The 22,770-nt window shown below is 41.5% G+C and overlaps 2 protein-coding genes across 4 annotated transcripts in view; one reads left to right on the plus strand and one right to left on the minus strand.

Moving 5' to 3' along the window:
- Positions 1-22,770, minus strand: part of DOCK8 (dedicator of cytokinesis 8) — a 222,880-nt gene that overhangs the window by 101,301 nt on the left and 98,809 nt on the right. The gene's annotated exons all lie outside the window — the stretch shown is intronic.
- LOC137518309 (angiopoietin-related protein 3-like) lies at positions 1,170-21,552 on the plus strand. Of its 2 annotated transcripts, XM_068235988.1 has the most exons (5): positions 1,170-1,250; positions 6,017-6,550; positions 10,261-10,371; positions 15,958-16,039; positions 18,704-21,552. In XM_068235988.1, the coding sequence occupies exons 2-5, from the start codon at positions 6,050-6,052 to the stop codon at positions 18,712-18,714; spliced, it is 705 nt and encodes a 234-aa protein (XP_068092089.1). In that variant the 5' UTR covers positions 1,170-1,250; positions 6,017-6,049; the 3' UTR covers positions 18,715-21,552. The 2 variants fall into 2 exon arrangements, with proteins under 2 accessions (XP_068092089.1, XP_068092098.1); XM_068235997.1 differs by lacking the exon at positions 1,170-1,250 and having other exon boundaries at positions 6,003-6,550.

Below are 22,770 nucleotides of genomic sequence, written 5' to 3' on the forward strand. Positions count from 1 at the left end.
AGAGCACATGACATTGATTGCAATCAATGGGGCTGATTCACAAAGCTTCTCTGTTGAATTATTTTACAATACTAATTAACTGGCCATTTATCTCTCTTTAAATGACTTAACTCATGATTTATCTCTCCTTATCTGTTTATCTCATTAATTATCTATCCTTATGTGTTGTTCTTGAGCATTAGCTCTCCTTACCGTTAGGCTCGGTTCCCACTTGTGCCAGATCACGTGCGGCCAGTGGGAGTGGACAGTGTAGTGTCCATTCCAATGGTCTGCTGGGGTCCAGCTGGAGTCCGGGGCAGATGCGTTACCCCCATAGGCTTTATGGGGAACAAATCTGCTCTTCCAAGATTATCGCGGACTGCACAGAAGTGCAGTCCGCTTAACGCAATGGAACCAGTGGATCCATTGCAGGCTGCCAGTTGTGAACAGTTTCTATATATAAAATAGGTGTTTACTGGCAGTTTTGCAATGAGCGGAGAACAGATAAAAAAAATGTCGGTTCTCAGCTCAAGTGGGAACATAGCCTTAAGGTGGAAAATAAGTAATCTTTGTGAATCAACCACAATTATTACTTATCTTTCTGGAATTTCAACAGCAGATGAAATGACTTTGGCATAATTTCCCAGTGTTGTCCACTGCTATGCAACCTTAGTAAACCCCACTGTCTACTACAGACCCACCCAAAAAAAGGGTCAAGACAAGGGTAAAAAAAAAATCACAGCTGAATCTGATAGCACAAGTTTCTCAACATGTACAACAACCACTCCCAGGGACCTTCCATCCCCTCTGTGTACCAATAAGCCAAATACAAGCAAATCAATTTTATACTGAAATTATGATCGGAATGATAACTTACAGTGAGTTGTTATTATTTGTCATGTTGTACCTTTGATCACACTCAGTCATAAGGAGGAAAAGTCATATGGAGGAGTGTTCAATGTGATCGTTCATGCTATAAAAGGTTTCTCTGCACAATCAGCAGTAATAGCCAGAGAACTAGATGAGATTAGATATATTACACAGTCCAACAGTTTCAGTAAGAGCTGGCTGAGCATGAGGAAAGACGGGAAAAACACGCTGTGTGGGTGGGTAAGGAACTGATGGGGCGAATTTCAAATCTATCCGGTTAAGAGACATTTTGAATTTTTGAGGGGGTGTTGAATTAATAGATGAAGGTTAACTCATTACCTCTCATAATGCACCAGAGGCACAAAGAGTGACAGCATGGCAATGGGCCTGGATTGCGGCAGGTGAGTGGTTCATGGTGATGTGTGGTAATGTTAGAGATGGATGGGTACATGGATAGACACATGGATAGATGGAGCACAGAAGCATGAATGCAGGAAAGGCCACTTCTGTTTCCAGGCACATAAGCTGGAGGGGGGGGGGGGGGGGGGGGGGGAGGACAGTGCTCTGATTGTTTTATGGAGAAAAGCTAGCATTCTGTACACAGCAACAGCAAGAAAGCTCTGGCAGTCACTGTCCTGGAAGTCAAACCCACAAGTATTACTCAGCATGTGCTATATATATATATCAGAGTTCTTATCTGTGTCTCCAGGAACTCCAACATTTTCATACTTGCTTATGTACACATTAAATGTATCAAAAGTTAAACTTACACATAGAAAACACATAAAATATATGCTATATAAATATTTATGGCATATAAACCGATGCATTCAAAGGAACAGTACAGTGACACACAGATTAGGAGTATGATGAATCTGACTGGTAACTAACAGTGTAATTATTACATTAAAGAGAACCAGAGATGAAGCACCCTCTTGTATTTTACCTTATAAATCAGTGGGAACATGACAGTAAACACCTAATCTGCCCTTTGTTTCATTGTTCTCTGTGTAATCTGACTGTTATCACCTCTGATAAGAATCCCCGACTGAGAAGTCAGGCTGCTCCGTCTAGCTTTGCTTCAGAAAGATTATAGCTAAGTCTGTCTTCTGTGGTGTTATTTCAAGCCCAAGCCTGCCCCCTTGTGGCTCTGCTATAATGACTCAGCAATAATCATTCCCAGCAAAGCCAGATTTAATTGCTCAGTCTGGGATTCTTGTGACTGCTGATAACAGACACTTTTAGCAGTGAGGGTGAAACAGAGAGCATGGTAAGTGTTTTCTCTAATGTTCTTACTGATATATATGGTAAAATACACAAGGGTGCTTGTCACAAGAGCCCCACTGGCCGTGAACACGCAAAACCGTCCGATCCGATTCTAGCACACAGATTGAGAGCTATGGACGCAATCTGCGTAGAATTGGCGGAGTTTGAGCGTCACGACGCAGTAGGGAGCCTGTGAGGTTACGAAAATACACTTTTACTCCAACCCAGGGGTAGATTTGCCACCATCTCTGTTTTCTATCAGCCCAGAGAAAACTGCTAACTGGCTATAGACCTGTGAAACAAACAACCGGTTAAAACTGTGCAATTCCTATCTATCTATCAAAACAGTAGCGTCCCTTCGGAAGTTTAGGTCTCGTCTGTGTATACTGAATAGAAGGTTTTACTGAGAGGTAAAGACCTTTTAAAAAGCCTTTATTTGTTACAATATAAATAATTAATATATACAGACAATCGTGAACAATTAAACGATGAGAGACAGTGATAACACAGTACATAAAAGAAAAAGGGATAAAAAGAACGAATACTTATGATTCTGTGGAAAGTCCGTTCGGGAAAAGACAAAGTTCCTTTGTTGCAGTTAGTTCGCAATATGGCCGAACCACATGGCCGTTGCTCCGCCTGCAAGATGGCCACTGCTATTTCCCCAAGCAGTGGCAGTCTTTTCGGTATGATGGAAAGTGGGGGAATTGGCTGGGGGTCCTCATGCAATCAGTTTTGAGCACTGACATTTCTGGGCGGAGTCTCAAGCTCAGCCCAGGGGCGTGTCAGGCAGTGAGTTCTCAGGGGAGGAACTTCCAGCCATCCACAAAATATGTCCAATTTCATACCCCGCCGGGGTTTTGTCGCACATGCAAACCGATTTCATATTCAGATTGGGCTGAGAATACACGTTCATAGGACATCAAACTTGCAATATTTGGGGCGCACGGGGACCCCATTATTCATATCTCAGCCCCTGCTCGGGTTACCTGGCTATGTCTAGTATCACCATATTCTACAGAATTAGGGAAACAAAATTATGTAATTTTCATATTCCTCCCATGGATGGTATTTGCAAAATGTGACAAAGTTATCAACACCATGCATTCCATACTCAGTCTAGTCGGTGCCGTCAAGACTGGGAGGAATGTAGGTGTCAATAGACCTCATGCTGTGCTAGCTTCCCCTGTTGAATAGACTCTGTTGGTATTTCAGCTCTGCCCAATTAGCACATTAGTGTCACCAGAGCTTTTCCGGGAGCCTTAACAGGATTTCTTGCTAAACCAGGTTGCTTTAGCCATATGCTAACGCAGGCCCATTCAGCCCTCATGGCAAAAGGGGGGGAAGGCAGGAAGGAAAAACTTCTATTTTAAAAATAAAGAATGTCAGTTTTCCGATCACGGTTGCGATCGGACAATCGGCCGCGAATCCTCGGACGACTGGGCGTCGCCCGGCGTCACAGTGCTTCCTCTCTGGTTCCCTTTAAGGGGGATACTATACTTCTGACCAGTACATAATCATTTCCTGCTTTTTATCAGTTCATCATTATTTACCTCTTTTTGTGTTAAATGACACATACACTGAGCCGATTAGCGGGGCCCATACACTGAGCCGATTAGCGGCCGATCGATCAAAATCGATCGATCGCAAATCGTTTGACCAATCGTTCAATTTGCGGCCGATTTTGATCGATTTCGATCGATTTCAATCAATCTGACATGCTGGAAAATCTAGGTCGATCTGTTGAGATTGCTTAGCATTTTGCATTGGACCTCATGGAACTCTGATGGCAAGAAAATGCCATCAGATCGATTTTCAATAGATTTCATACTGAAATCTATTGGAAATCTGTTCCTAGTAAAAATTGTTCCTAAACACATCAGATAGATCAGAAAGCTATCTGATGATCTATCTGCTGCTAATCTAACGAGTGTATGGCCACCTTTAGACAGCTAAAAATCCTGTCTTGGTCCTGTGATTTTGCTCCCGTAACCAGAAGTAGTGGAGTTGTGGGAGACAAACTCCAGAAGTGAATGCCTACACAGGACTAGGAAAAACAATTTGCTTGGGGCAAGGCATTAAATTGAACAGAGCAGCATTTTAGCCCCCATGGCATCTCAATAGCACATTAAAAATGCATGCTAACAGTGTGGCTCATTACTTAAAAAATCCGTTCTACCTTTTCTTTTTACATTTAAATGTTTGTTAGAGGGGAATGGGGGTAATGGCAGCTCCTACAGCTATTAGAAACCAGGACAAACTGCAGAAAAAAACAACAGTTTGGATCCCATTAAAGGCTTGTGGTTAGAGTTCAGATTTTTTTTTTTTTTTTTGCAAGGCCAGAATTACCATACAAGTGGGTTGATTCACAAAGATTTTCTCTCAAACTACCTCACCTTACATATTATTCACCTTAACCTCCCTGGCGGTAAGCCCGTGCTGAGCAAAAAAAAACGTATTTTCTGCCCCCTGGCGGATTTTGACAAACCGCCAGAAGGGTTAAGTATAAGGAGAGCTTATAAAGGCTGGTACATTTTCTGTGTGCTGTCTGTTACCAATACTAATGCCAGGGCAGCAGTGCCCATTATACTATTAGTGCCGCACGTTACCAGGCAAAGATTACCTTGCCCAGCATTACCATAGCCATGAGTGTGTTACCCTGCTAACACGTGGCACTGATAGTGTAACAGGCATTGTTCCCTTGGCATTAATACCTGTAAAACTGCCATGCGCTATCTGCACATGGCAAATTTACTGGCCTTTTCTGCATCAGGCCCTTCATGAGATACATTTTGTGAACCAACCCCAAGTTCACTTTGCATGTATCTAAAATGTAATAACCAAACATTTGGGTTAGAAGCAATACAAATAAAGATATAAGCCCCTATTCCCAGTAGGGCATGCAATTGACTGTTCATTGTATATTAATGAAGTACTAATTAGATTGGATAGAGTAACGCACAGAAACGCATGCTGTAGCGCAGTGTTTCTCAACATTTTATTGGTATGTACCGTACCCCTTTTAAAACCCTGTACTCACAAAGTACCCCCTAGCATAATGAACATTATCCCAAGTAACCCTTGACAAATATATATTTAATCGTAGTACATGATAATTAGTTCTGAACAATTTCCAAGCATTTACTATTGCTTTTAATTACTTAAAACACTAATTTGGTGTTGTTTAAATAAGATTTATCATTTTCTAAAACTCTAAATTTGTTATTCTTGGTCAAGTATATGAAGCCTGAGTACCCCCTGGAGCCATCAGACGTACCCCCTGGGGTACGCATACCACATGTTGAGAACCTAGGCTGTAGCGCACTATAGCACACTGTACCATAACATATTATGCAAAGTCTGACGTTCCTGTGTATTAAACTCACTCCACTGTACACGGGCACAGATTTGTCAAAATCACTACAGAGAAAATTGGAGCAACATTGGTGTAAATGTCCAGGAGATAACCAAATAAAGGGCTTTCATTGGCTGTTTTAAGAAGCTGGCCCATTTTTGCACTGTTTTTGATAAGACTACTCCACAACCTGAATGAGCCATTGGCACAAATTAACAAATCAATCTCCTAAGTAATAAAAATACTGACCTAAGAAATCATGCCTACCGAATATGGAATCACAGAGTACTATAACCAACCAGTTGTATAAAAATCATTCAATTAGGTACCAACTTACAGTTTTTGTTTAGCGTTATGAGAAATACAAAAATAAGAAAACGCACACACATTCGAAGTGTCTACTACACAAAATGTATGATGAAACATTAACATTTACAGAACAATTCCATCCTCTGAAGTGACAGCTGTCCCCAGATAACAAGGAGTTAATCTGTGGAATTTACAGAACACTGATTCAGCCTGTCTTGCTCTCCCTGCCTCACACAGATCTCCTGTCTCAGAAGTAGAAGGTCCACAGTGATGCAATCTACACTTGATCAAAATACTGCAATGACAGCCACTGGAACATTTTCCCTGCTTTGTTCAATATGCTTTCTGGCTCTTCCAGCGCAGGCACTGCAAAGCCCTGAGCTGCACGCCTTCCCTAGGGAAGAAGTCAATCTGCTCTCAGAAAGTCTTCTCCAAATTGGCACAGGATTAAGACGGGAAGCCAGCTACACCAAAACGCAGATCAACAGCATCTTCAAGCAACTCAAAGAGTTCAACTCGTCCCTGGCACTGCTGTCAGAACAAGTCCACCAAGCTAGTAAAATTGGGGAAGAACTGAATGGTAAAGCCAGAAGCGTTGAAGATAATGATAAGAAGTATGCAGCTCTCACAGAGATTTATGAAGAACTGGTTAAGCTCCAGAAAGACACAGCATCTCTGGATGACGTGATCAAGCCTTTAGAGGAGAAGGTGCAGACAGCCCTGGATGCAAAGGCAGCACGAGACTCCTCGCTCAATATCTCCCATCTTCTGGTAGGAATCACAGCTCATTCACTACTCAGAACAAGACATAATAATAATCATTAATACTGACAAATAGCACGTAAGCACTACCTAATCATTTATCTATGTGAGGTCACTAATTAAGTCGCCTTACATAACCACATTTTTCCAGAGGATAAAAATCTATACAATATTTAATTTTTATCTTTAATCAGGTTATCACGTTGTATTAATCTTGTGGGTAAATAAAATCATAGCACTGCAGAAACTACACATTTTAAAAGTTAACAACATGTCAATACCGTCTGCTGTTCTTTTATGCCTTCATAGTTTTTTTCCCCATCCTTCTGACATTAGTGTGCCATAAGATTGTATACAGTATACATTAGTTTGTACTTTCTATACTGTTTACCATTTGTTCCCCATTCAGTAGTACATTCCGTAGTACAGCAAAAACACCCTACTGACGTCAGAAGTCCAAGTACACTAACCATTAGTTATCTAGACTTTTAAATATTAAGCCAGAGCTTGTTTTTCTGTAATGTTGTGCCTAGGAATATTTTTGCACAAGTGATTTTGCACTGTTATCAGTCAGTCAGAAAGCTAGTATAAGCAGTGATAGTAATATTCTTCATCCCTTCTCATGTTGTGACCCCAAATCTCTAAGGCTACGTTCACGGTGATACTTTGGAATGACCACATTGTAATGCAACATCTATGCACCGTTCACAATGCAGTGGGTGTGGTTCGTTATAGCAAAGCGCACGTTAACAGTGACAGTGAAGCACACTGTTCATTGACTGTATGTTTCACTGTATATGATGCAACACACAGATAATGTGCGGTGCTGCCTTACCGATCTGTTGTGTTTCTGCTGCACAGAGAACGCAATGCAACAGCCACTGTGAACATAGCCTTGTTGTTTCTGTGACCCCCATCTATCAGTTTAAAATTAATTTTTGGGCATCCAATTGTATTTCTCCTAAGAATTGCACTAAATATAATCTAGGAACTCCGCCAGTTGATTGTGGGACCACATTTGGATGTCATCCCAAGGGTTACATCTCCCCCCCAATCAATAAGGTATTGCATAAAAAAACAATATTGCTTAATAAGACACTACAAAGTTGATTTAATATGGCTAGAGAACCCTAAAGAACAATGCAGACATTTTGCTATTAGGCAGCAAATGTTTGCAAGCATTGTCTTGGCCATATCAGAATACAGTAGGGTTCCCAAAAGGTTTGTAAATTAATAGATGTGCAACTGCGGTCTTCACTTTTTTCTATAAATCCATGCTGTTCTTGATATATTAAAGAAGAGTTCTTGCAGTGGATGTGTGGAATAAGCTCCTCTACCCACGACCCCAGCCATGGATGAGTGTATCCCAAATGGGCATCTGCAAGTTAGCACTGGGGCAAATGGATTTGCAGCTATGCCACTGTATTAACCACTTAATGACATGCTGACTCAGATAGTGCTGCTGCCGCTGTACGCGAGCACGTGCACGCTCCCGCGCATGCACGTGCATCCCTGTGCATGTGAAAATAGTGAAAAGAAAAACCATCCCCCCAAAAATACACATTTATTTACAAGTGATATATTGTCACCATACTTTGTACTAGGGACACAATTAAAATCTTGTGATAACCAGCACAAATAGGCATATAAAATGTGTGGGTTTTATGTACAGTAGCAGTGTTTATAAAACCATAGGGGATACAATTGGAGAAATAGTGTATTTTTTCATTTTTTCCTTGCATTTCCCTTTAAAATGCCTAGAAAATAAAGCCAAAAAGCTCAATTTGTGGTGAAAAAAACAAGATACAGATCATTTCATTGTGATTAGTAGTGATTAAGCTATTGGCAAATGAAAGGGATGAGCACTGAAAGGTGTAAATCGCTCTTGTCCGTTAGGGTAAAAACCGCCTTGGGGTAAAGTGGTTAGTAAAGTAAGGCTTCAGGCAACTTTTTTTTCTTCTATTTTTTGTTAGTAGGGAGACGGGAGAGATCCTCTATCAATTCCCAAGTGCTGCCATTTATCATCAGGTGCCCTTTAGAAAGAAAGTGCACAGAATTCAAAAGAGTTTCAACTGTCGCCCGAACAGGAGTTGGGGGTATATGTGCCTATAGGAGCATCTATTCTGCTTACAAGTGCCTAAACCCATACATTTCATCCCCTTGGGGAAATTCCTTGTAACCTACTACATATCCCTAGCAGGGCTGGTCCTAGACTTTTTGTTGCCTGAGGCAAACTTGTGAGGATATGCTTCCCCCCCCCCCCCGCCCTTTTTAATTTGGAATGATCGCACACCATCCGACAATTCACTCTGATTCATTTCATTCAAATGAAACACTGCTGCATTCCTGCCTTCCCCCTCCTCACTCACTGTGAGACTCCTCACAGAGCACAACAAGCTGTTTTTTCCCAATGATGACCTCTTCACCTCGCTCACAGTACAAAAATGCTGCCCCTGTAATCTCTGCGCCTGATGCAAGCGTTTCACCTTGTTTCATGACAGAACCGGCCCTGATCCCTAGATTACAGAATGGGGGAATATCTCTTTAACAGAGATACAATCAGGATTAGAAGTCCTAATTGATATTTTTCAGCTACCGTTATGTACACACTTTAGATTTTCCTCCTGACAATCTCAGCTGAAATTCAAAACAGGTTACAAGTATCCCCTGATGTTGTCCTCCTCAGTGATTAATTTGATGATACAAACTGCTATCACTGGAAGATTATTATTCATGCAAGAACTTCCTCATGTTCAGGAAAAAAAAGTGTTCCTGCAACCAATATGCAATACTAATAGGAACCGATAACTCCCCTCCCCCAAGCTCATGCATGGGGTTCCTAAAGTTTTGGGGTGAAGATATTCCCCCCAGTTTCTCCTCCCTGCATCATCACTGGCTTTCTGGTGCATGGACAATGAGATAATGTGGCATGCTGTCTTCACCCCATGTAATAAACCCTGGCCTGTGCCCCGTCCATCATTTTTCATCCCATTTCCAACCAAGCTGCTTCTTTCTCGGTTTGATTTCATTAGAATGAGGAGAATCAGAAGTTAGTAGTTTAATTTCAGACAAAAAAAAATAAATACAAAAATAATATTTGTATTACATGTTTAACAATATATTTGATAGCATTATGTTTTCCAGAGATATTACAGACAGGTGACGGAGCACTGAGGTCATAAAGAACAGTAGCTATCAAAATTCCACAGGGCTCATAGAAATATTCAATATACATGTCATTATAGCATATACAACATTGAACCCATCCATAAACTACAACTCCATAATAATTAAAAAATGAAAATTCAGCATTTCTCCCATGAGTTTGAGACTCGCTCACTTACACCTTAGACTACCTGATGTCCTCAACAATCAACATTTATACCATCTAAAATATGTTTATGAAAAGAGAAGGAAACAAATGAATAAACACATCCATCCCCCACCCCTTCCCAGATACAACAGATCCTAAACATTCCACCAAATCGAGACTCAGACCTACTCCGGAACCTTCAGAAAGTGAGGCCATGGCCTCCAGACCGAGCTAAAATACAGTTTGCTCTTGATTTACCAAGTGACAGGAACAGTTTTTACTCACATAAACTTCATAAAAATGCTTCATTTTAAAGTATCTTCTAAAACAAAAGAATGTATTTTATAAACAAATGTCTGTATGATATGATGCAAATTAAATCAACTTTTCATTTTTCCTTCTGCAGTCAACAATTGAAAAGCAGAACATGCAAATCGACGTACTTCAAACAATCGTTAACAATCATCAAAACCACATTGCTGCCCAAAATGCCAAAATTCAAAGGCTACAAAGAAAGGTAACTAAATACTGAAAAACATCATGTGATAAAACAAGGCTGCAAATATTTCAAGCATTGAGCTATTTTATCATCTTAATATAGACGTGTTTTGTTTTGCTTTCTTAAGTGTCAAAGCAGTTAAAAGATATAGGAATATTTCTAGAGGAGAAAGAATGCTGTTTTATGTGTGTTAAGGATCTTGTGTGATCATGCTCTGCAGTAAATTGCAGAAACATTTTGCCAGTGTGGAGATGTGATATGTAAACATAGGACTGACAGGACTTCAGTTAAAAACACATTCCTCTAAAACAAATATAGTGGCTTATGTATACATGGACTTCATTAGCAGAGTGTCTGGGAAAACATACTGGAATTCCATGTAACATTCCTTACACAAAGATGGTATATTGACCCCTGAGGATGGAAACATTGCCCTTTTACCTACATCTTCTTCCTCACGTGCAAAAACAAAGCAGGTGCTGGAGTTTCATGTCTGATGGTGAGCTGACATAACACGGAGTACAAAAGATGATGGTCTGTCTTGATGTGTGTATGAACATGGTCAATAGGCTTGACCAAGCACTAGTCATCACCACAAATGAGAGGGCTAGATAGGGTGAGGCAGGGAACCCCTTGCTGTGAAGCAATGTGGTAGTGGCTAGCTGGGAATATGAATCCTGATGAATGACTAATCCCCAAGCAGAGTCAGTCACAGAGAACAGGAAAGTCTCATAGACATAGGATTGTTAACCGTTCTGGCCTTTGTAATAATCATCATAAGACTGTATGTAGCTTGGTCAATGCTAAACAGCGTATGCCAATATCTTTTGGTTAAACCATACATTATTGGAAAATATACCCTTAAAGGGAACCTGAAGCGAGTAAAATTATTTGAAATAAACACGACGTAGCTGCAAATGAACATTACATACTTCTGTAACATCTGCAACTATGGCGGCTGTGGACACGCAGGGTATACCTGCAGCCGCCTTTGTTCCCTGTTCTCAGGCCTCATCCGTTCCGTCGGCGTCTAGCAAGCCGGGAACGGTACTGTCTCGTGCTCATAGGGTCGCTGTATCGCGCGGGCGCGCGCGGAGACAGGACCTTTATGCTGGTCAGCTGACGTCTGAGGTGACTCACGCCGCTCGGGTCAACCTGTCAACCAGTCTTTAGAGCAGTTCCTTAGGTGTTATGTAGCTGATGCCCAGATGGATTGGGTCAAATTCTTGTATTTTGCAGAATTTGCCCATAATAATTTGAAATGTAATTCCTCGGGATTCTTCCCTTTTCAGGTGGTAACGGGGAGATCACCGAAATTCTCTCCTCTGCCGGTGGTGTCATCACCTTTCCCGGCCTTGTAGAACTGGCAAGGGACATTAAAGGAGATCTGGGGGAAAGTCAAAGGGAACTTAAAAAAGGCTTTTGCTACCCAGAAAAGACAGGCAGATAAGAAACGTCCTATGGAATGAATTTTGTTCCAGGAGATTTAGTGTGGGTTTCTACTCGACATTTGGCCTTAAAGCAACCTTCTGCTAAACTGGGTCCCAAATTTATAGGGCCATACCCTGTGTCCCAAAGGGTCAACAAGGTTACCTATGTTGTCTCGCTCCCACCCAGTTTCAGGGGCGGTAGAACGTTTTATGTGTCCCTCTTGAAACCTGCTGTGCATGTGGATTCCTACCCCCCCCCCACCCCCTTGGTGATTGATGGAGAACCAGAGTACAAGATAGAGCAGATCTTGGATTCTCGGGTGGTGTGTAACTCCAAACAGTACCTAGTCCACTGGAAAGGGTATAGTGCAGAGGAGAGGTCTTGGGTACCTGCTTGTCGCATGCACGCAGAAGAACTCAGGGAGCAGTTTCATAGATTGCATCCTGACAGGCCAGGTGGATCGTGTCCGGAGTCCACGCCTAGAGGGGGGGGGGGGGGGGTACTGTAACATCTGCAACTATGGCAGCTGCGGACACGCAGGGTATACTCGCAGCCGCCTTTGTTCCCTGTTCTCAGGCCTCATCCATTCCGTCGGCGTCTAGCACGCCGGGAACGGTACTGTCTCGTGCTCATAGGGTCGCTGTATCAAGCGGGCGCGCGCGGAGACAGGACCTTTATGCTGGAAAAAGGCGTGTCAGCTAACCTGCCGGTCGGCTGACTTCAGAGGTGACTCACGCCGCTCGGATTGGCTGATTGGTGAGGAGCGTGGCTGTGAGCTCTCCTCGGCTTCTTAAGCCTTCGCTGGTCATTAGCAACTTGTCTGCTGTTGCGAATACACTCGTGTTAGCGCTCAGACCTTAGACTAGTATCCGGTGTGCTTTGATCTGGGAGGAAACCAGGGATTTCACACAAGACTAGGACTATTGTATAGTGTATTACTGATTACCTGTGTATGATTCTGGCTATACTCTGACCTTGCTATTGCTCATCGATTCTGAACTTCTGCCTATCTGACCTTAGTTGCTGAACCTCTGCCTGATAACTCACTATTCTTCTGCCTCACGTTTCTGTACTGTATTCGCCTCTCAGTTGCCAAACCTTGCCTGTCTGACCTCTCTACTCACCAGTGGGCCCTTGCCACTGGTGAGGTGTTCTTTTGATTAAATACCCACCAGCTCCTCTGGTGAGGTTTAGTTTACGTTATACCGCTCCTGTGACTAATAGCACCTTACCAGCTCCTCTGGTAAGGTCTAGTTAAACTATTCAGACGCTTGTGCTGATAGTACCTTACCAGCTCCCCTGGTAAGGTTTAGCCAAACTTTGTTGTCACTCCTGTTATTAGTACTTTACCAGCACTTCTGGTAAAGACCTATTATTTATAGCACTGTTATTGCAGCTAGTACCCACCAGCTCCCCTGGTGAGGGCTAGCACTGTTGTTTCAGATAGTACTCACCAGCTTCTCTGGTGAGATCTATCCATTCAATCTACTGTTGCACCAAACACTTTACACCTCTGTTTCTCAGCCGTCTATACTTGCATTATTGGTGATACTGCAGATCACCACAATCTTGTATAGAGTCTGTATTATTGGTGATTCTGCAGATCACACAATAATCAGACGTCTGTGTGCTACACCAATTGTTACACTTACCACACCGTCTATTCCTCTCAGAAGCTCACCATTTTCTTCTTACAGTGATCCCTTCCAGCTGACAATATTTTGTCAGAACTGAAATATACCAGTTGCTGTCAGTTATATATCAGCAGCTGTCAGTTACAACTGAATGTGCAAGGTAATGTTCATGTTTCCCTATGGCTCAAGTGGGCAATGATACAGTTTAACAGTGTGCTGACCAGGAAGCTGTTGGGGTAATAGCCATTTTCAAAATGGAGGACAGAGAACTCCATTGATCACAGGGGACAAACAGGACGCTGGAGAGGAGAAAGAGATTGAGGAGTAGACTACATAGGAGGTAAGTATGACTTGTGTATGGTTATTTTGACTTTTTATTTTCAGTTTAGGTTCTCTTTAAACCCCATTTGGCCAAGATACCAAAACAACAGCCAGACTGGTCAGTAAGGAGAAGCTAGGTCAGGCCAAACCACCAACCCAGTTCCTCTTCCAAATGACACACATCTTATGATGAAGTTGCTCAAAGCTCTGTTGAATATCCAGCACACACACCTGCAGGATGTGTATGAACCAGGAAAATAAAGTGTTTATCTGCATCACTACAAATGTACACAGCGTGATTATGAACATAATAATGATCATCCAGGAAAATCCAGTTGGACATGCTGGTGCTTCCAAGAGCACGGTTATATTCATGATGTTGGGTAAACTCTAAGGACATATCATATCAACTCATGCACCTCTGCAATCAAATGAATTGCTCACATTTATTTGTAAAAAGAAACAAGGAGATAAAAATGATGATAATAATAATAATGATTAAAATAATCACCAATCCGCATACACACAATAGACACTATTATTATTATTATTTATTTATAAAGCGCCAACATATTCCGTGGCGCTGGACACTACTCTCAAAACCACTTCTCCAAAGGTGCTTCACATAGAATCTAAATGGATCCTATTAATGCCTCTTAAGATCAATCTGTTGAGCCGGCTTTAATGTCCACCACATATGCATGCATATAAAAAGGTCCTAGAACCACTGCCCTATAATTATTGCATCAGTCAATACTTGATGTATTCAAATAATTCATTTAATAGGAGCGCTCCCATTCAATCTCAGTATAGATTGTTGCATCAATCTGCAGAATATATCAGTTGCCCTGAGGAAGGTAGGCGTGGCTACCGAAACTAGTCGGCAATTGGTTCCCTGGTGTGGTGACGTCACCCCGAACTTCCGGCTGCTATCTTAGGGAAGTTCGTGAACGCTGGTCCACCGTTTCAAGGAGAGTGGCAGCCGTGTCAACATACGAGTTACCGGCCGGGGCTCGTGCTGCAAGGTTTGAGGACTCTGTACTCTGAGGCAATTACCTCCTCCCTCCCTCCCTCCCCTCCAGGAAACGTGAGTGTATAGTGACTGGCTCCAATTAGCTGCGCTAAGCGGCAGAAGCGGTCCAAGTGCCCAAATGTGTGTGGGATTGCACAACATATGAATATCGAGTGGATTTGATATATTCTGCAGATTGATGCAACAATCTACACTGAGATTGAATGGGAGCGCTCCTATCTAATGAATTATTTGAATACATCAAGTATTGACTGATGCAATAATTTTAGGGCAGTGGTTCTAGGACCTTTTTATATGCATGCATATGTGGTGGACATTAAAGCCGGCTCAACAGACTGATCTTAAGAGGCATTCATAGGATCCATTTAGATTCTATGTGAAGCAGCTTTGGAGAAGTGGTTTTGAGAGTAGTGTCTATTGTGTGTTTGCGGATTGGTGATTATTTTAATTATTATTATCATCATTTTTATCTACTTTGTTCTTTTTACAAATAAATGTGAGTAATTCATTTGATTGCAGAGGCGCATGAGTTGATATTATCTGTTTTTTGGCTTTTCGGTGGGAGGTGGTTTATCCTACAAACTTAGTGCAGCCAATTATCAATATTACAAGCGCACCAATACTAATATTATATAATTATCAATTGTTCGAACTCTAAGGCCAGCCAATTATTATTATTTTGTCAATTTTAAATAAGTTATGACTATCATGGGAATGATATACACATCAACATATTGGGCTTGATTCACAAAAGAGTTAAAGAGTTAAGAGTTAAACTGTTAGCACGGCCATTTTCGTGTGAATTTTCGCATTGCGCGTGATCGCGATTTTTTGCACGAAACAACGTTTTCGCACGCAAATGCGAATTTTTACATGTAAACGATATTGATTTCGCACAAAAATTCGCGCTTGCGCGAGAAACCGTTATCGTTTCGCGCGAAAATTTGCAATCGCGCAATGCGAAAATTCGCACGAAAACGGCCATGCTAACAGTTAGCACTCTTTTGTGAATCAAGCCCATTGGCTTAAAGTGATTAATTACAGGGCCATTTCTTGCTAATGTGCATCTGAATACTTGCAGATGCCTTCATTTTATGACGGGAAAACTTTTTTTGGCACAGGAAGGCAACAGCCACAATACTGAGAGTTCTGGGAATACAAACTGATTTTTAACATTTTACCCAGGCCAGCTCAAGAATTCTGAAGGCAAAAAAGAGACTCACTCACCCGGATCGAGAGAAAAGGAAAGACAGACGGAGCTGCCAGAGTAAGTATTATCTTCAATAAATGTGTATAGCACTGACATTACGCAGTCCTATGGTATTGGTATTATGTACCTATTGGTCCTGCTATTATGCAGGTTTTCTAGTGAACCTAGGTGCTCAACACATGGTGTGCCTAGTCCACGGTGTACTTTAGGTGGCTAATTGGGGTACTTGAACTTGTCATAATTAATCCATTACAGTGAGTTTTAAAATTAAACTGCTAAATCAAAAGCATCAGTGTTTGATAAACATTTATAGATGATTTTAGAGTATTTCCAACAAATATATACTGTAGGTGTACTTGAGATGGTATTATCCACAGTAGAGGGTATTTGGACATCTCAGTCATCACTAATAAATAAAGGGGTACATGCTACAATGATGCTGAGAAACACTGCTAAAGAGCACATTAACCCTACCCCCCCCCCCCCCCCTACCCTTTGAACAGCTAACAGTGTTATATCCCTGCCACAATAATACCAAAGTACATACACACACTCTCCAGAAGCAATTTTGTTTTGAAGCCAATTCACATACCAATATATTTTTGGACTGTAGGTAAAGACTCGCATCAGGGAATATATCCTTTCCTACCCACTTCCCATCACCTTCCCCAGTAGTTCCTAGATTTGTTTTAGCTGTACTTATGTTATTGTGCTGTCAGACATGATACTTTGGTTTACTAAAACAATGGTCATCTGCACCAACACAATTGGCTGAAGCAGACAAATTATCATTCTCGCACAGAGGTGTGTTCATGTGCACTTTAGTTAAGTGCCTTGTAAGTGTAGTTTGTTGCCCAACATTGTAAGATATTTCTTCATTCACTGCCACCTCCCTGAACATTTGGCTGAAGTTTGCTGAAAGGTTGCCAATGGTTAATTTGCAATTTCTGGCCATTGCCAGGCCACCATCTGAAGATCAAAGTATAATGTTCATAGGTACCTTAATGTCAAAACAAAGTAAATTAATTGCCTAGTGCTGTGATCCAGAAAGTACAATCTACTCACACAACATCCCTTTGCTGGAATAGTTTCCTCTGTTAGCTGGTGCTGTTACGATACGCCCTCCACTCTGCATAATGCAGTGGCCCTTGTTTGGGATGTAACTGTCTCGATTTTACAGCTAACCTGTTCACCAGAAAAGCTCTTTGTGGTGTGAGAACTCCCCATCCAATTCATTAGGAGAAAGCTGGGAAACGGGTGCCAGTGATCACAAAGAAACTTATAGTGTACTTATGCAACTGAAGATTTCAGAGATTATTTTCTGAAAGTATCCGTCCTGTCTTGATGTGATCCCCTTACACTGCTGCTACACATTAAGGCTTATTTACTAAGTTTTAGCAGTTATCTAGACAGGATTTGTGGAAAGGCCACAAAGGCCCGAGCCTTGGGAGATTGCAGCCCAATGGGGGCACCTGGACATGAAAGACTGGTTTCTAAATATGAAAGAGGGAATTAATACATGAAAAAGGGAAACTGATGCTCAAGGGAGCTTTCATGAAAGAAAGGGGGTGCTGTACACGGATAATACACATGGAAGAGAGGCTGAACATAGAATGGGAGGGGCGCTGCTGCACAAGAAAGGGGAGCCACAGCATACTTGGCATAGGGACACAAAAAGTATAAAGCCAGCCTTGTATTTAGCAGCATACTGTGTATGTAAAATCTGGACATTTTCCTTACAACACAAAAAGATTATGTCCACAATCTAATTCTAAAGTGTGACTTGTTTATAAATAGCCAGCAGAAACTTACAAAACATTTATTTTGGTCTCAGATAAAGTGGAGGTTATAGCCTCTGATGAGATTTTATTTTTGTTTCTGTGCCCTTCATTTACAAATAAAAGCACACCTATAATATGTAGAATTGCACATAGTAGAGACCTTTTTTTATATTGTTGGAAGGAGTGGTAAGGCTACTTTGAATATTTTTTACTTAACAGTAGTTTGATGGACCAGTTTCCTAAAAATACTTAATTCCCTCCTAAACAGAAACTATGGCTCATGCTGCAAAATTTCCATTTCCATTGTGAATGGCTGCTATTCATTTTTACTGCATCCACAGGCTTGTCATCAATTCATTATCCATGAGGTATAGTTTATTTTACCTTATTTTATATTAGGTCTAGCTTATTTATTTCTTTTAAAAGCAACTCAGAAGAATTAATTTATCAAGTAGACATCCTGTTGAATGAATTGGTAAACCATACCTCCACCCTGTCCTAATTAGGCCAATGAGGCACTCAAAGACCCATAAGTGTAAGGGCCTGAGCCCACTGACGCTGGTGTGTCCGCTTCTGTCCGCTATTCAGCATCTGTAACATGGATGTGTAACTGAAAAGCGGACAACTGCACCAGCGGGCTCAGGTCCTAAAGGGTCCTACTCACATTTATTGTGTCATCCCTGTTTTTGGAGTTTAATTGTGAACTAGAACTTGAGAAGTCGGCAAGGTAATTTTATCTCAAATTTAGTCATACCGCACCATCAGCTTAGCTTAATTACATTGATTGATGCTGACTGAACTTGAGAAAGGAGGTTAGTCCTCCGAAACGTTATATATTGTCAGTGATCTGTCAATAAAGTAAAAGAGCATACAAGCGGATGGTGCCGGAATCAACTTTATTCTAGCTTAATTACATTGTACTGATCTTTTCTATTCACAGCACAAGACTGAAGGAAATGTACCATGTCACCAACACAAGCAGGAAAAAGACTCTTCTTCCATTGCCAGACTACTATGGAGTTTTACACAATAAGAGATATGCTTTACTTGTCTGGGATTCACTACTCTGAAGAAAGACAGCAGGCAATTATTGGTGCTTCACATTACTGTATTAATGACCAGGGTCAACAGAGAAATGTTGTTTTATCTGTTCTCACGGTAGCTACTAGTCTATACAATTATGTCAGTCACACACATGGCACAACCGTAAACATATCTGTGTTGTAGAAAAAGTGGCACTCTGCTGATCTTGTCCTAAAAGCATGGTACAGCATAAACAATCCACCGGGGACGTTCATGGAAAAAGCAGAAAGATGTTTTCCATTTTTCTTTCTCCATTTTTGAAAACCTGATTGACACTTTTATAATGTCATGATCATCGAAAGGGGAACAACAGTGGTGTAGAAATAAGTGATGCAGAAGGGGCACAACGGTACTGGGGTCCCTGGGCCAGGGAGCCCACCAGGGTCCCTGCTTCAACCACTGTATTAGCTCTTCATTGGTGCTGTACTGGTAATGATCACCTCTGCTTAGAATAGTGGTAGCCATTAACGAGCTGTTCCGCTCAACTGTTTACACCTCTCTGACCCCACAAATATCCTTTACAGCACTTTGGTGCTTCATATGATTTATAATGTATAAAGTGCTTGATGGGACCGATGTAAAACTCACACTGGGGCTCATAGCTTAAGCTACACCACTGGAGAACAGGGTTTGTTTCCTGGCAATCAGGTTTTCAAACATATTTAAAACCCAGTACTGTAATTATCTGGAAGTGGTGATCAGAGGCCGCATTCACTTGAATGGAATGGATCACCACTCAGGACTGTAAGTTCTAGCTGTGACCATTATTTCGGAAGCAGCAGTACATGGCACATTTTGCTACACTATGATGACTTCCTTGCAGCTTACTAAAATGATGATCTGTGGCTAAACTGGAAACAGTGTTTGAAAAAACACCAATGTTTAACTCTATTTTCAATGAGGATAATCAGATCCAAGTGGCAATCTCCATGAGCCTCATAATCTGGTGATCAGGTCTAATCACCACTTTATATATGTGGTGACCTGCAGTAAAATGCCACCAAATAACAGTAAAGTAGTAGTAATATAAAACAATAATAAAATTGTGAGCACAAGAAAAGTGTTGTTCTTTCAGGAGAAACAATGGCACCTTTTCTAGGAAACAGCCTCCCTCCCCTTTATAGACAGGTGCCCTTGTCTGTAATGCTCCTAGTTCAAGATCATATTGTTAATGCATATTGTGTAGAATATACCATAAACTGTAATGCACAGTTTTATGTATTACACTTAAACATTTATTTTCATGAATATCAGTATATGAGCTGTCCAAACTCCTCCCTCTCTCCCATCATTATCCACTGGAGGTAGTCAGGGAGGAGCACCAGGCAATCATTTCCTCTGGATACACAGCTGACTCTGCCTACAGGAGGATGTGGGAGGAGGGAGGAGGGGGGTGGGCAGAAACAGGTAATGGCTCTGTATGTGAGGATCATCCACCAGGCGACCTAGGCAGGTGCCTGGGGCCTAGTGGGCGTCAAGGCGCCCACCTGCCACCTTCTTTGACCTCTCTCCACTTCAGCTTACCAAAAGGACCACAAGGGGCCCCAGATCTACAAACGTGCCTAGGGCCCTATTGGATCTTAATCCATCTCTGTGTACATGGGAAGAAACTCCCACTGTGCTGGCAGCTCTATGCTTTGTAAACTTATCTCTGGCTCATGTGACAGACTTTCCAAAGGGAATTTCTCTAGAATGGCTTCATCAATTATAGAAATTGCTGAGTTATGGGATAATCCCCTATTCAGGTTTACTAGAAATAGAAAATCGGGGAGGAGTGAACTAAGGTTTTACATTTCGGAGCTTATGCACAACTACATGGGAAGCTAAAACCAGGGGGAACTGAAGAGAAGGGTGATTTAGTCCTGGAGAAGATATTAAAACACGCCTGTAATCAGATGAACGCTGCCATGGTCATCTATTTGTTAAATGAATTTTGTCCTTGCTACACAGCTAATCCTAATACCACACTACTTTCTAAATTGTCCACCTAAAATCAGAGTGCAGATAAGGTTTGTTGACTGGTTTTAGAAAATTCTCAACACTCTCTCTTGTGACGGGTGTATTTTAACAGATGCGTAACAACTCTATTCCTAAAGGTGGCCACTAACGGTCCAATTTCTAGCGAAAAATCGTTCGAACGATCAGAAATTCTGATCGGACGAAAAATCGTTCACTATACCATCAACATCCCCAAACATTGCTTCCTATCTATCACGACCACCAAGAAAATCCAAATTTTCATTTGACGAAAATTCATTCGGGCGACATTTTTTTCACTCGTTCATAATCGATTGTGTCCACCAATGGAGATTATTTACAACCAATCCGATCAAAATTTCTGATTGCTCGAACGATTTTTCGCTAGAAATTGGACCGTTAGTGGCCAGCTTTACACTGTCCTCCAGCTATCCATGAACTTTACATTATCCTTCACACTAACCCTAACTCTAATATAAAGCTTCATACTAATTTTAATCCTAAACTTAACCTCCCATTTGCCATAAACAGTCACTGTAACAATAAAAGAAAAGTAGTAGCCTGACAGCAGGAAAACATGAATAGTTTATAATACAAAGTAATGTTTCTCTCCTCCCATTTCTGCATGTTTGGAATAGTGGCAAACTATTCCAGCGTGCATATACTGTAGGTGAACTATAGGGACTGGGCAGCTATCCAATAACTGGTGTTGTCTATAGAAGCGTTATAGGGGGGGGGGGGGGGGTCTGTTCCCAGGACAAGTTGAAAAGAAGCTGTGGTTAATTGGTCCTTCAGGAGATTCCACCATTGTATTTGTCAGGAGTACTCAATATTTGTGTATTAATTCCTTTTAAACTTTCTTTTATAATTTTAATTATCTAAAAATAGTTATTGAGGCTTATTTATACATAATTTATATTTTTATCTTTTTTATAATCCTAAAACTCATTGTAATAGATTGACTGTGATAAGTGCCCCTAAACCCAAGTACCCCCAGCGGTATGCACAGCACATGTAGAAAGCCTAAGCTGTAAACCATGTGAGTAATGCAAATATTTTCTATCACCTAATAGGAAACATTATTTAAAAAAAAAATCTAGTCTAGATTTGTTGGCTCACTTATTACTTATATTCTCTAATGTTCTCCACTCTGTGCAAAGCGTCTCCCAATTGGGATCCTAACCATTAATCTATTGCCTAAGTCAGGGGTTCTCAAACTGGTGCGCCTCGGACACCTTTCAGGGGTGCCTCGGCATGCATCCCCATCCTTTATGCAATACCATCAGGTAATGCAATCGTACATTGATATATAATGTGGCTGCATTACCTACTAGTTAACCTTTAGTCCCCCCAACCATGGTTGAAGTTGAACATCAGAGGAATCGCGGTGCCTAATAAGCATCACTAGCTACTTGGAGTGAGTCGTTACCTGCTAAAGGTCATAACGGCATTTCTTTATTTGTTTTTGCCGAGGGGTGCCTTGAAAAATTTCAAAGCCATCAAGGGTGGCCTCACCCCAAAAAGTTTGGTAACCACTGGCCTAAGTGAAGCAGAGCATTTAACTTGCCCACTAAAGTGTTGAAATCGCAGATGACCTAGGCAACTCATTCTTCCTAACACTGGCATGCACAGAATCTAAATGAAATCCTGGGAAGTTCTAGCTCCAAAGTTAAAAGGCCTGGCACTGTCCTGTTGTCCTTTGCGGTGCAATAACTTTGCTGATTTACCCGGAGTAGAGACTTGCATGGGGGGGGGGGGGGTGTGGCTGTTAGATCCCTGACTTGAGTATGGAAGACAAACTGGTATACTGAATGGCAGAGGTTTAGTAGATCACAGGCCACAGCAGCATAAAATGCCTGGAAAACTGTCTAATTTACCCACAATGAGCAGTCCGGGAGGCCTAACTAAGCCCTGGCTACATTTTAAGTGCTTTAAAACTCTGCTCAG

Source organism: Hyperolius riggenbachi, chromosome 1, assembly GCF_040937935.1.
Source record: "Hyperolius riggenbachi isolate aHypRig1 chromosome 1, aHypRig1.pri, whole genome shotgun sequence".
NCBI classification, from domain to species: Eukaryota; Metazoa; Chordata; class Amphibia; order Anura; family Hyperoliidae; genus Hyperolius; species Hyperolius riggenbachi.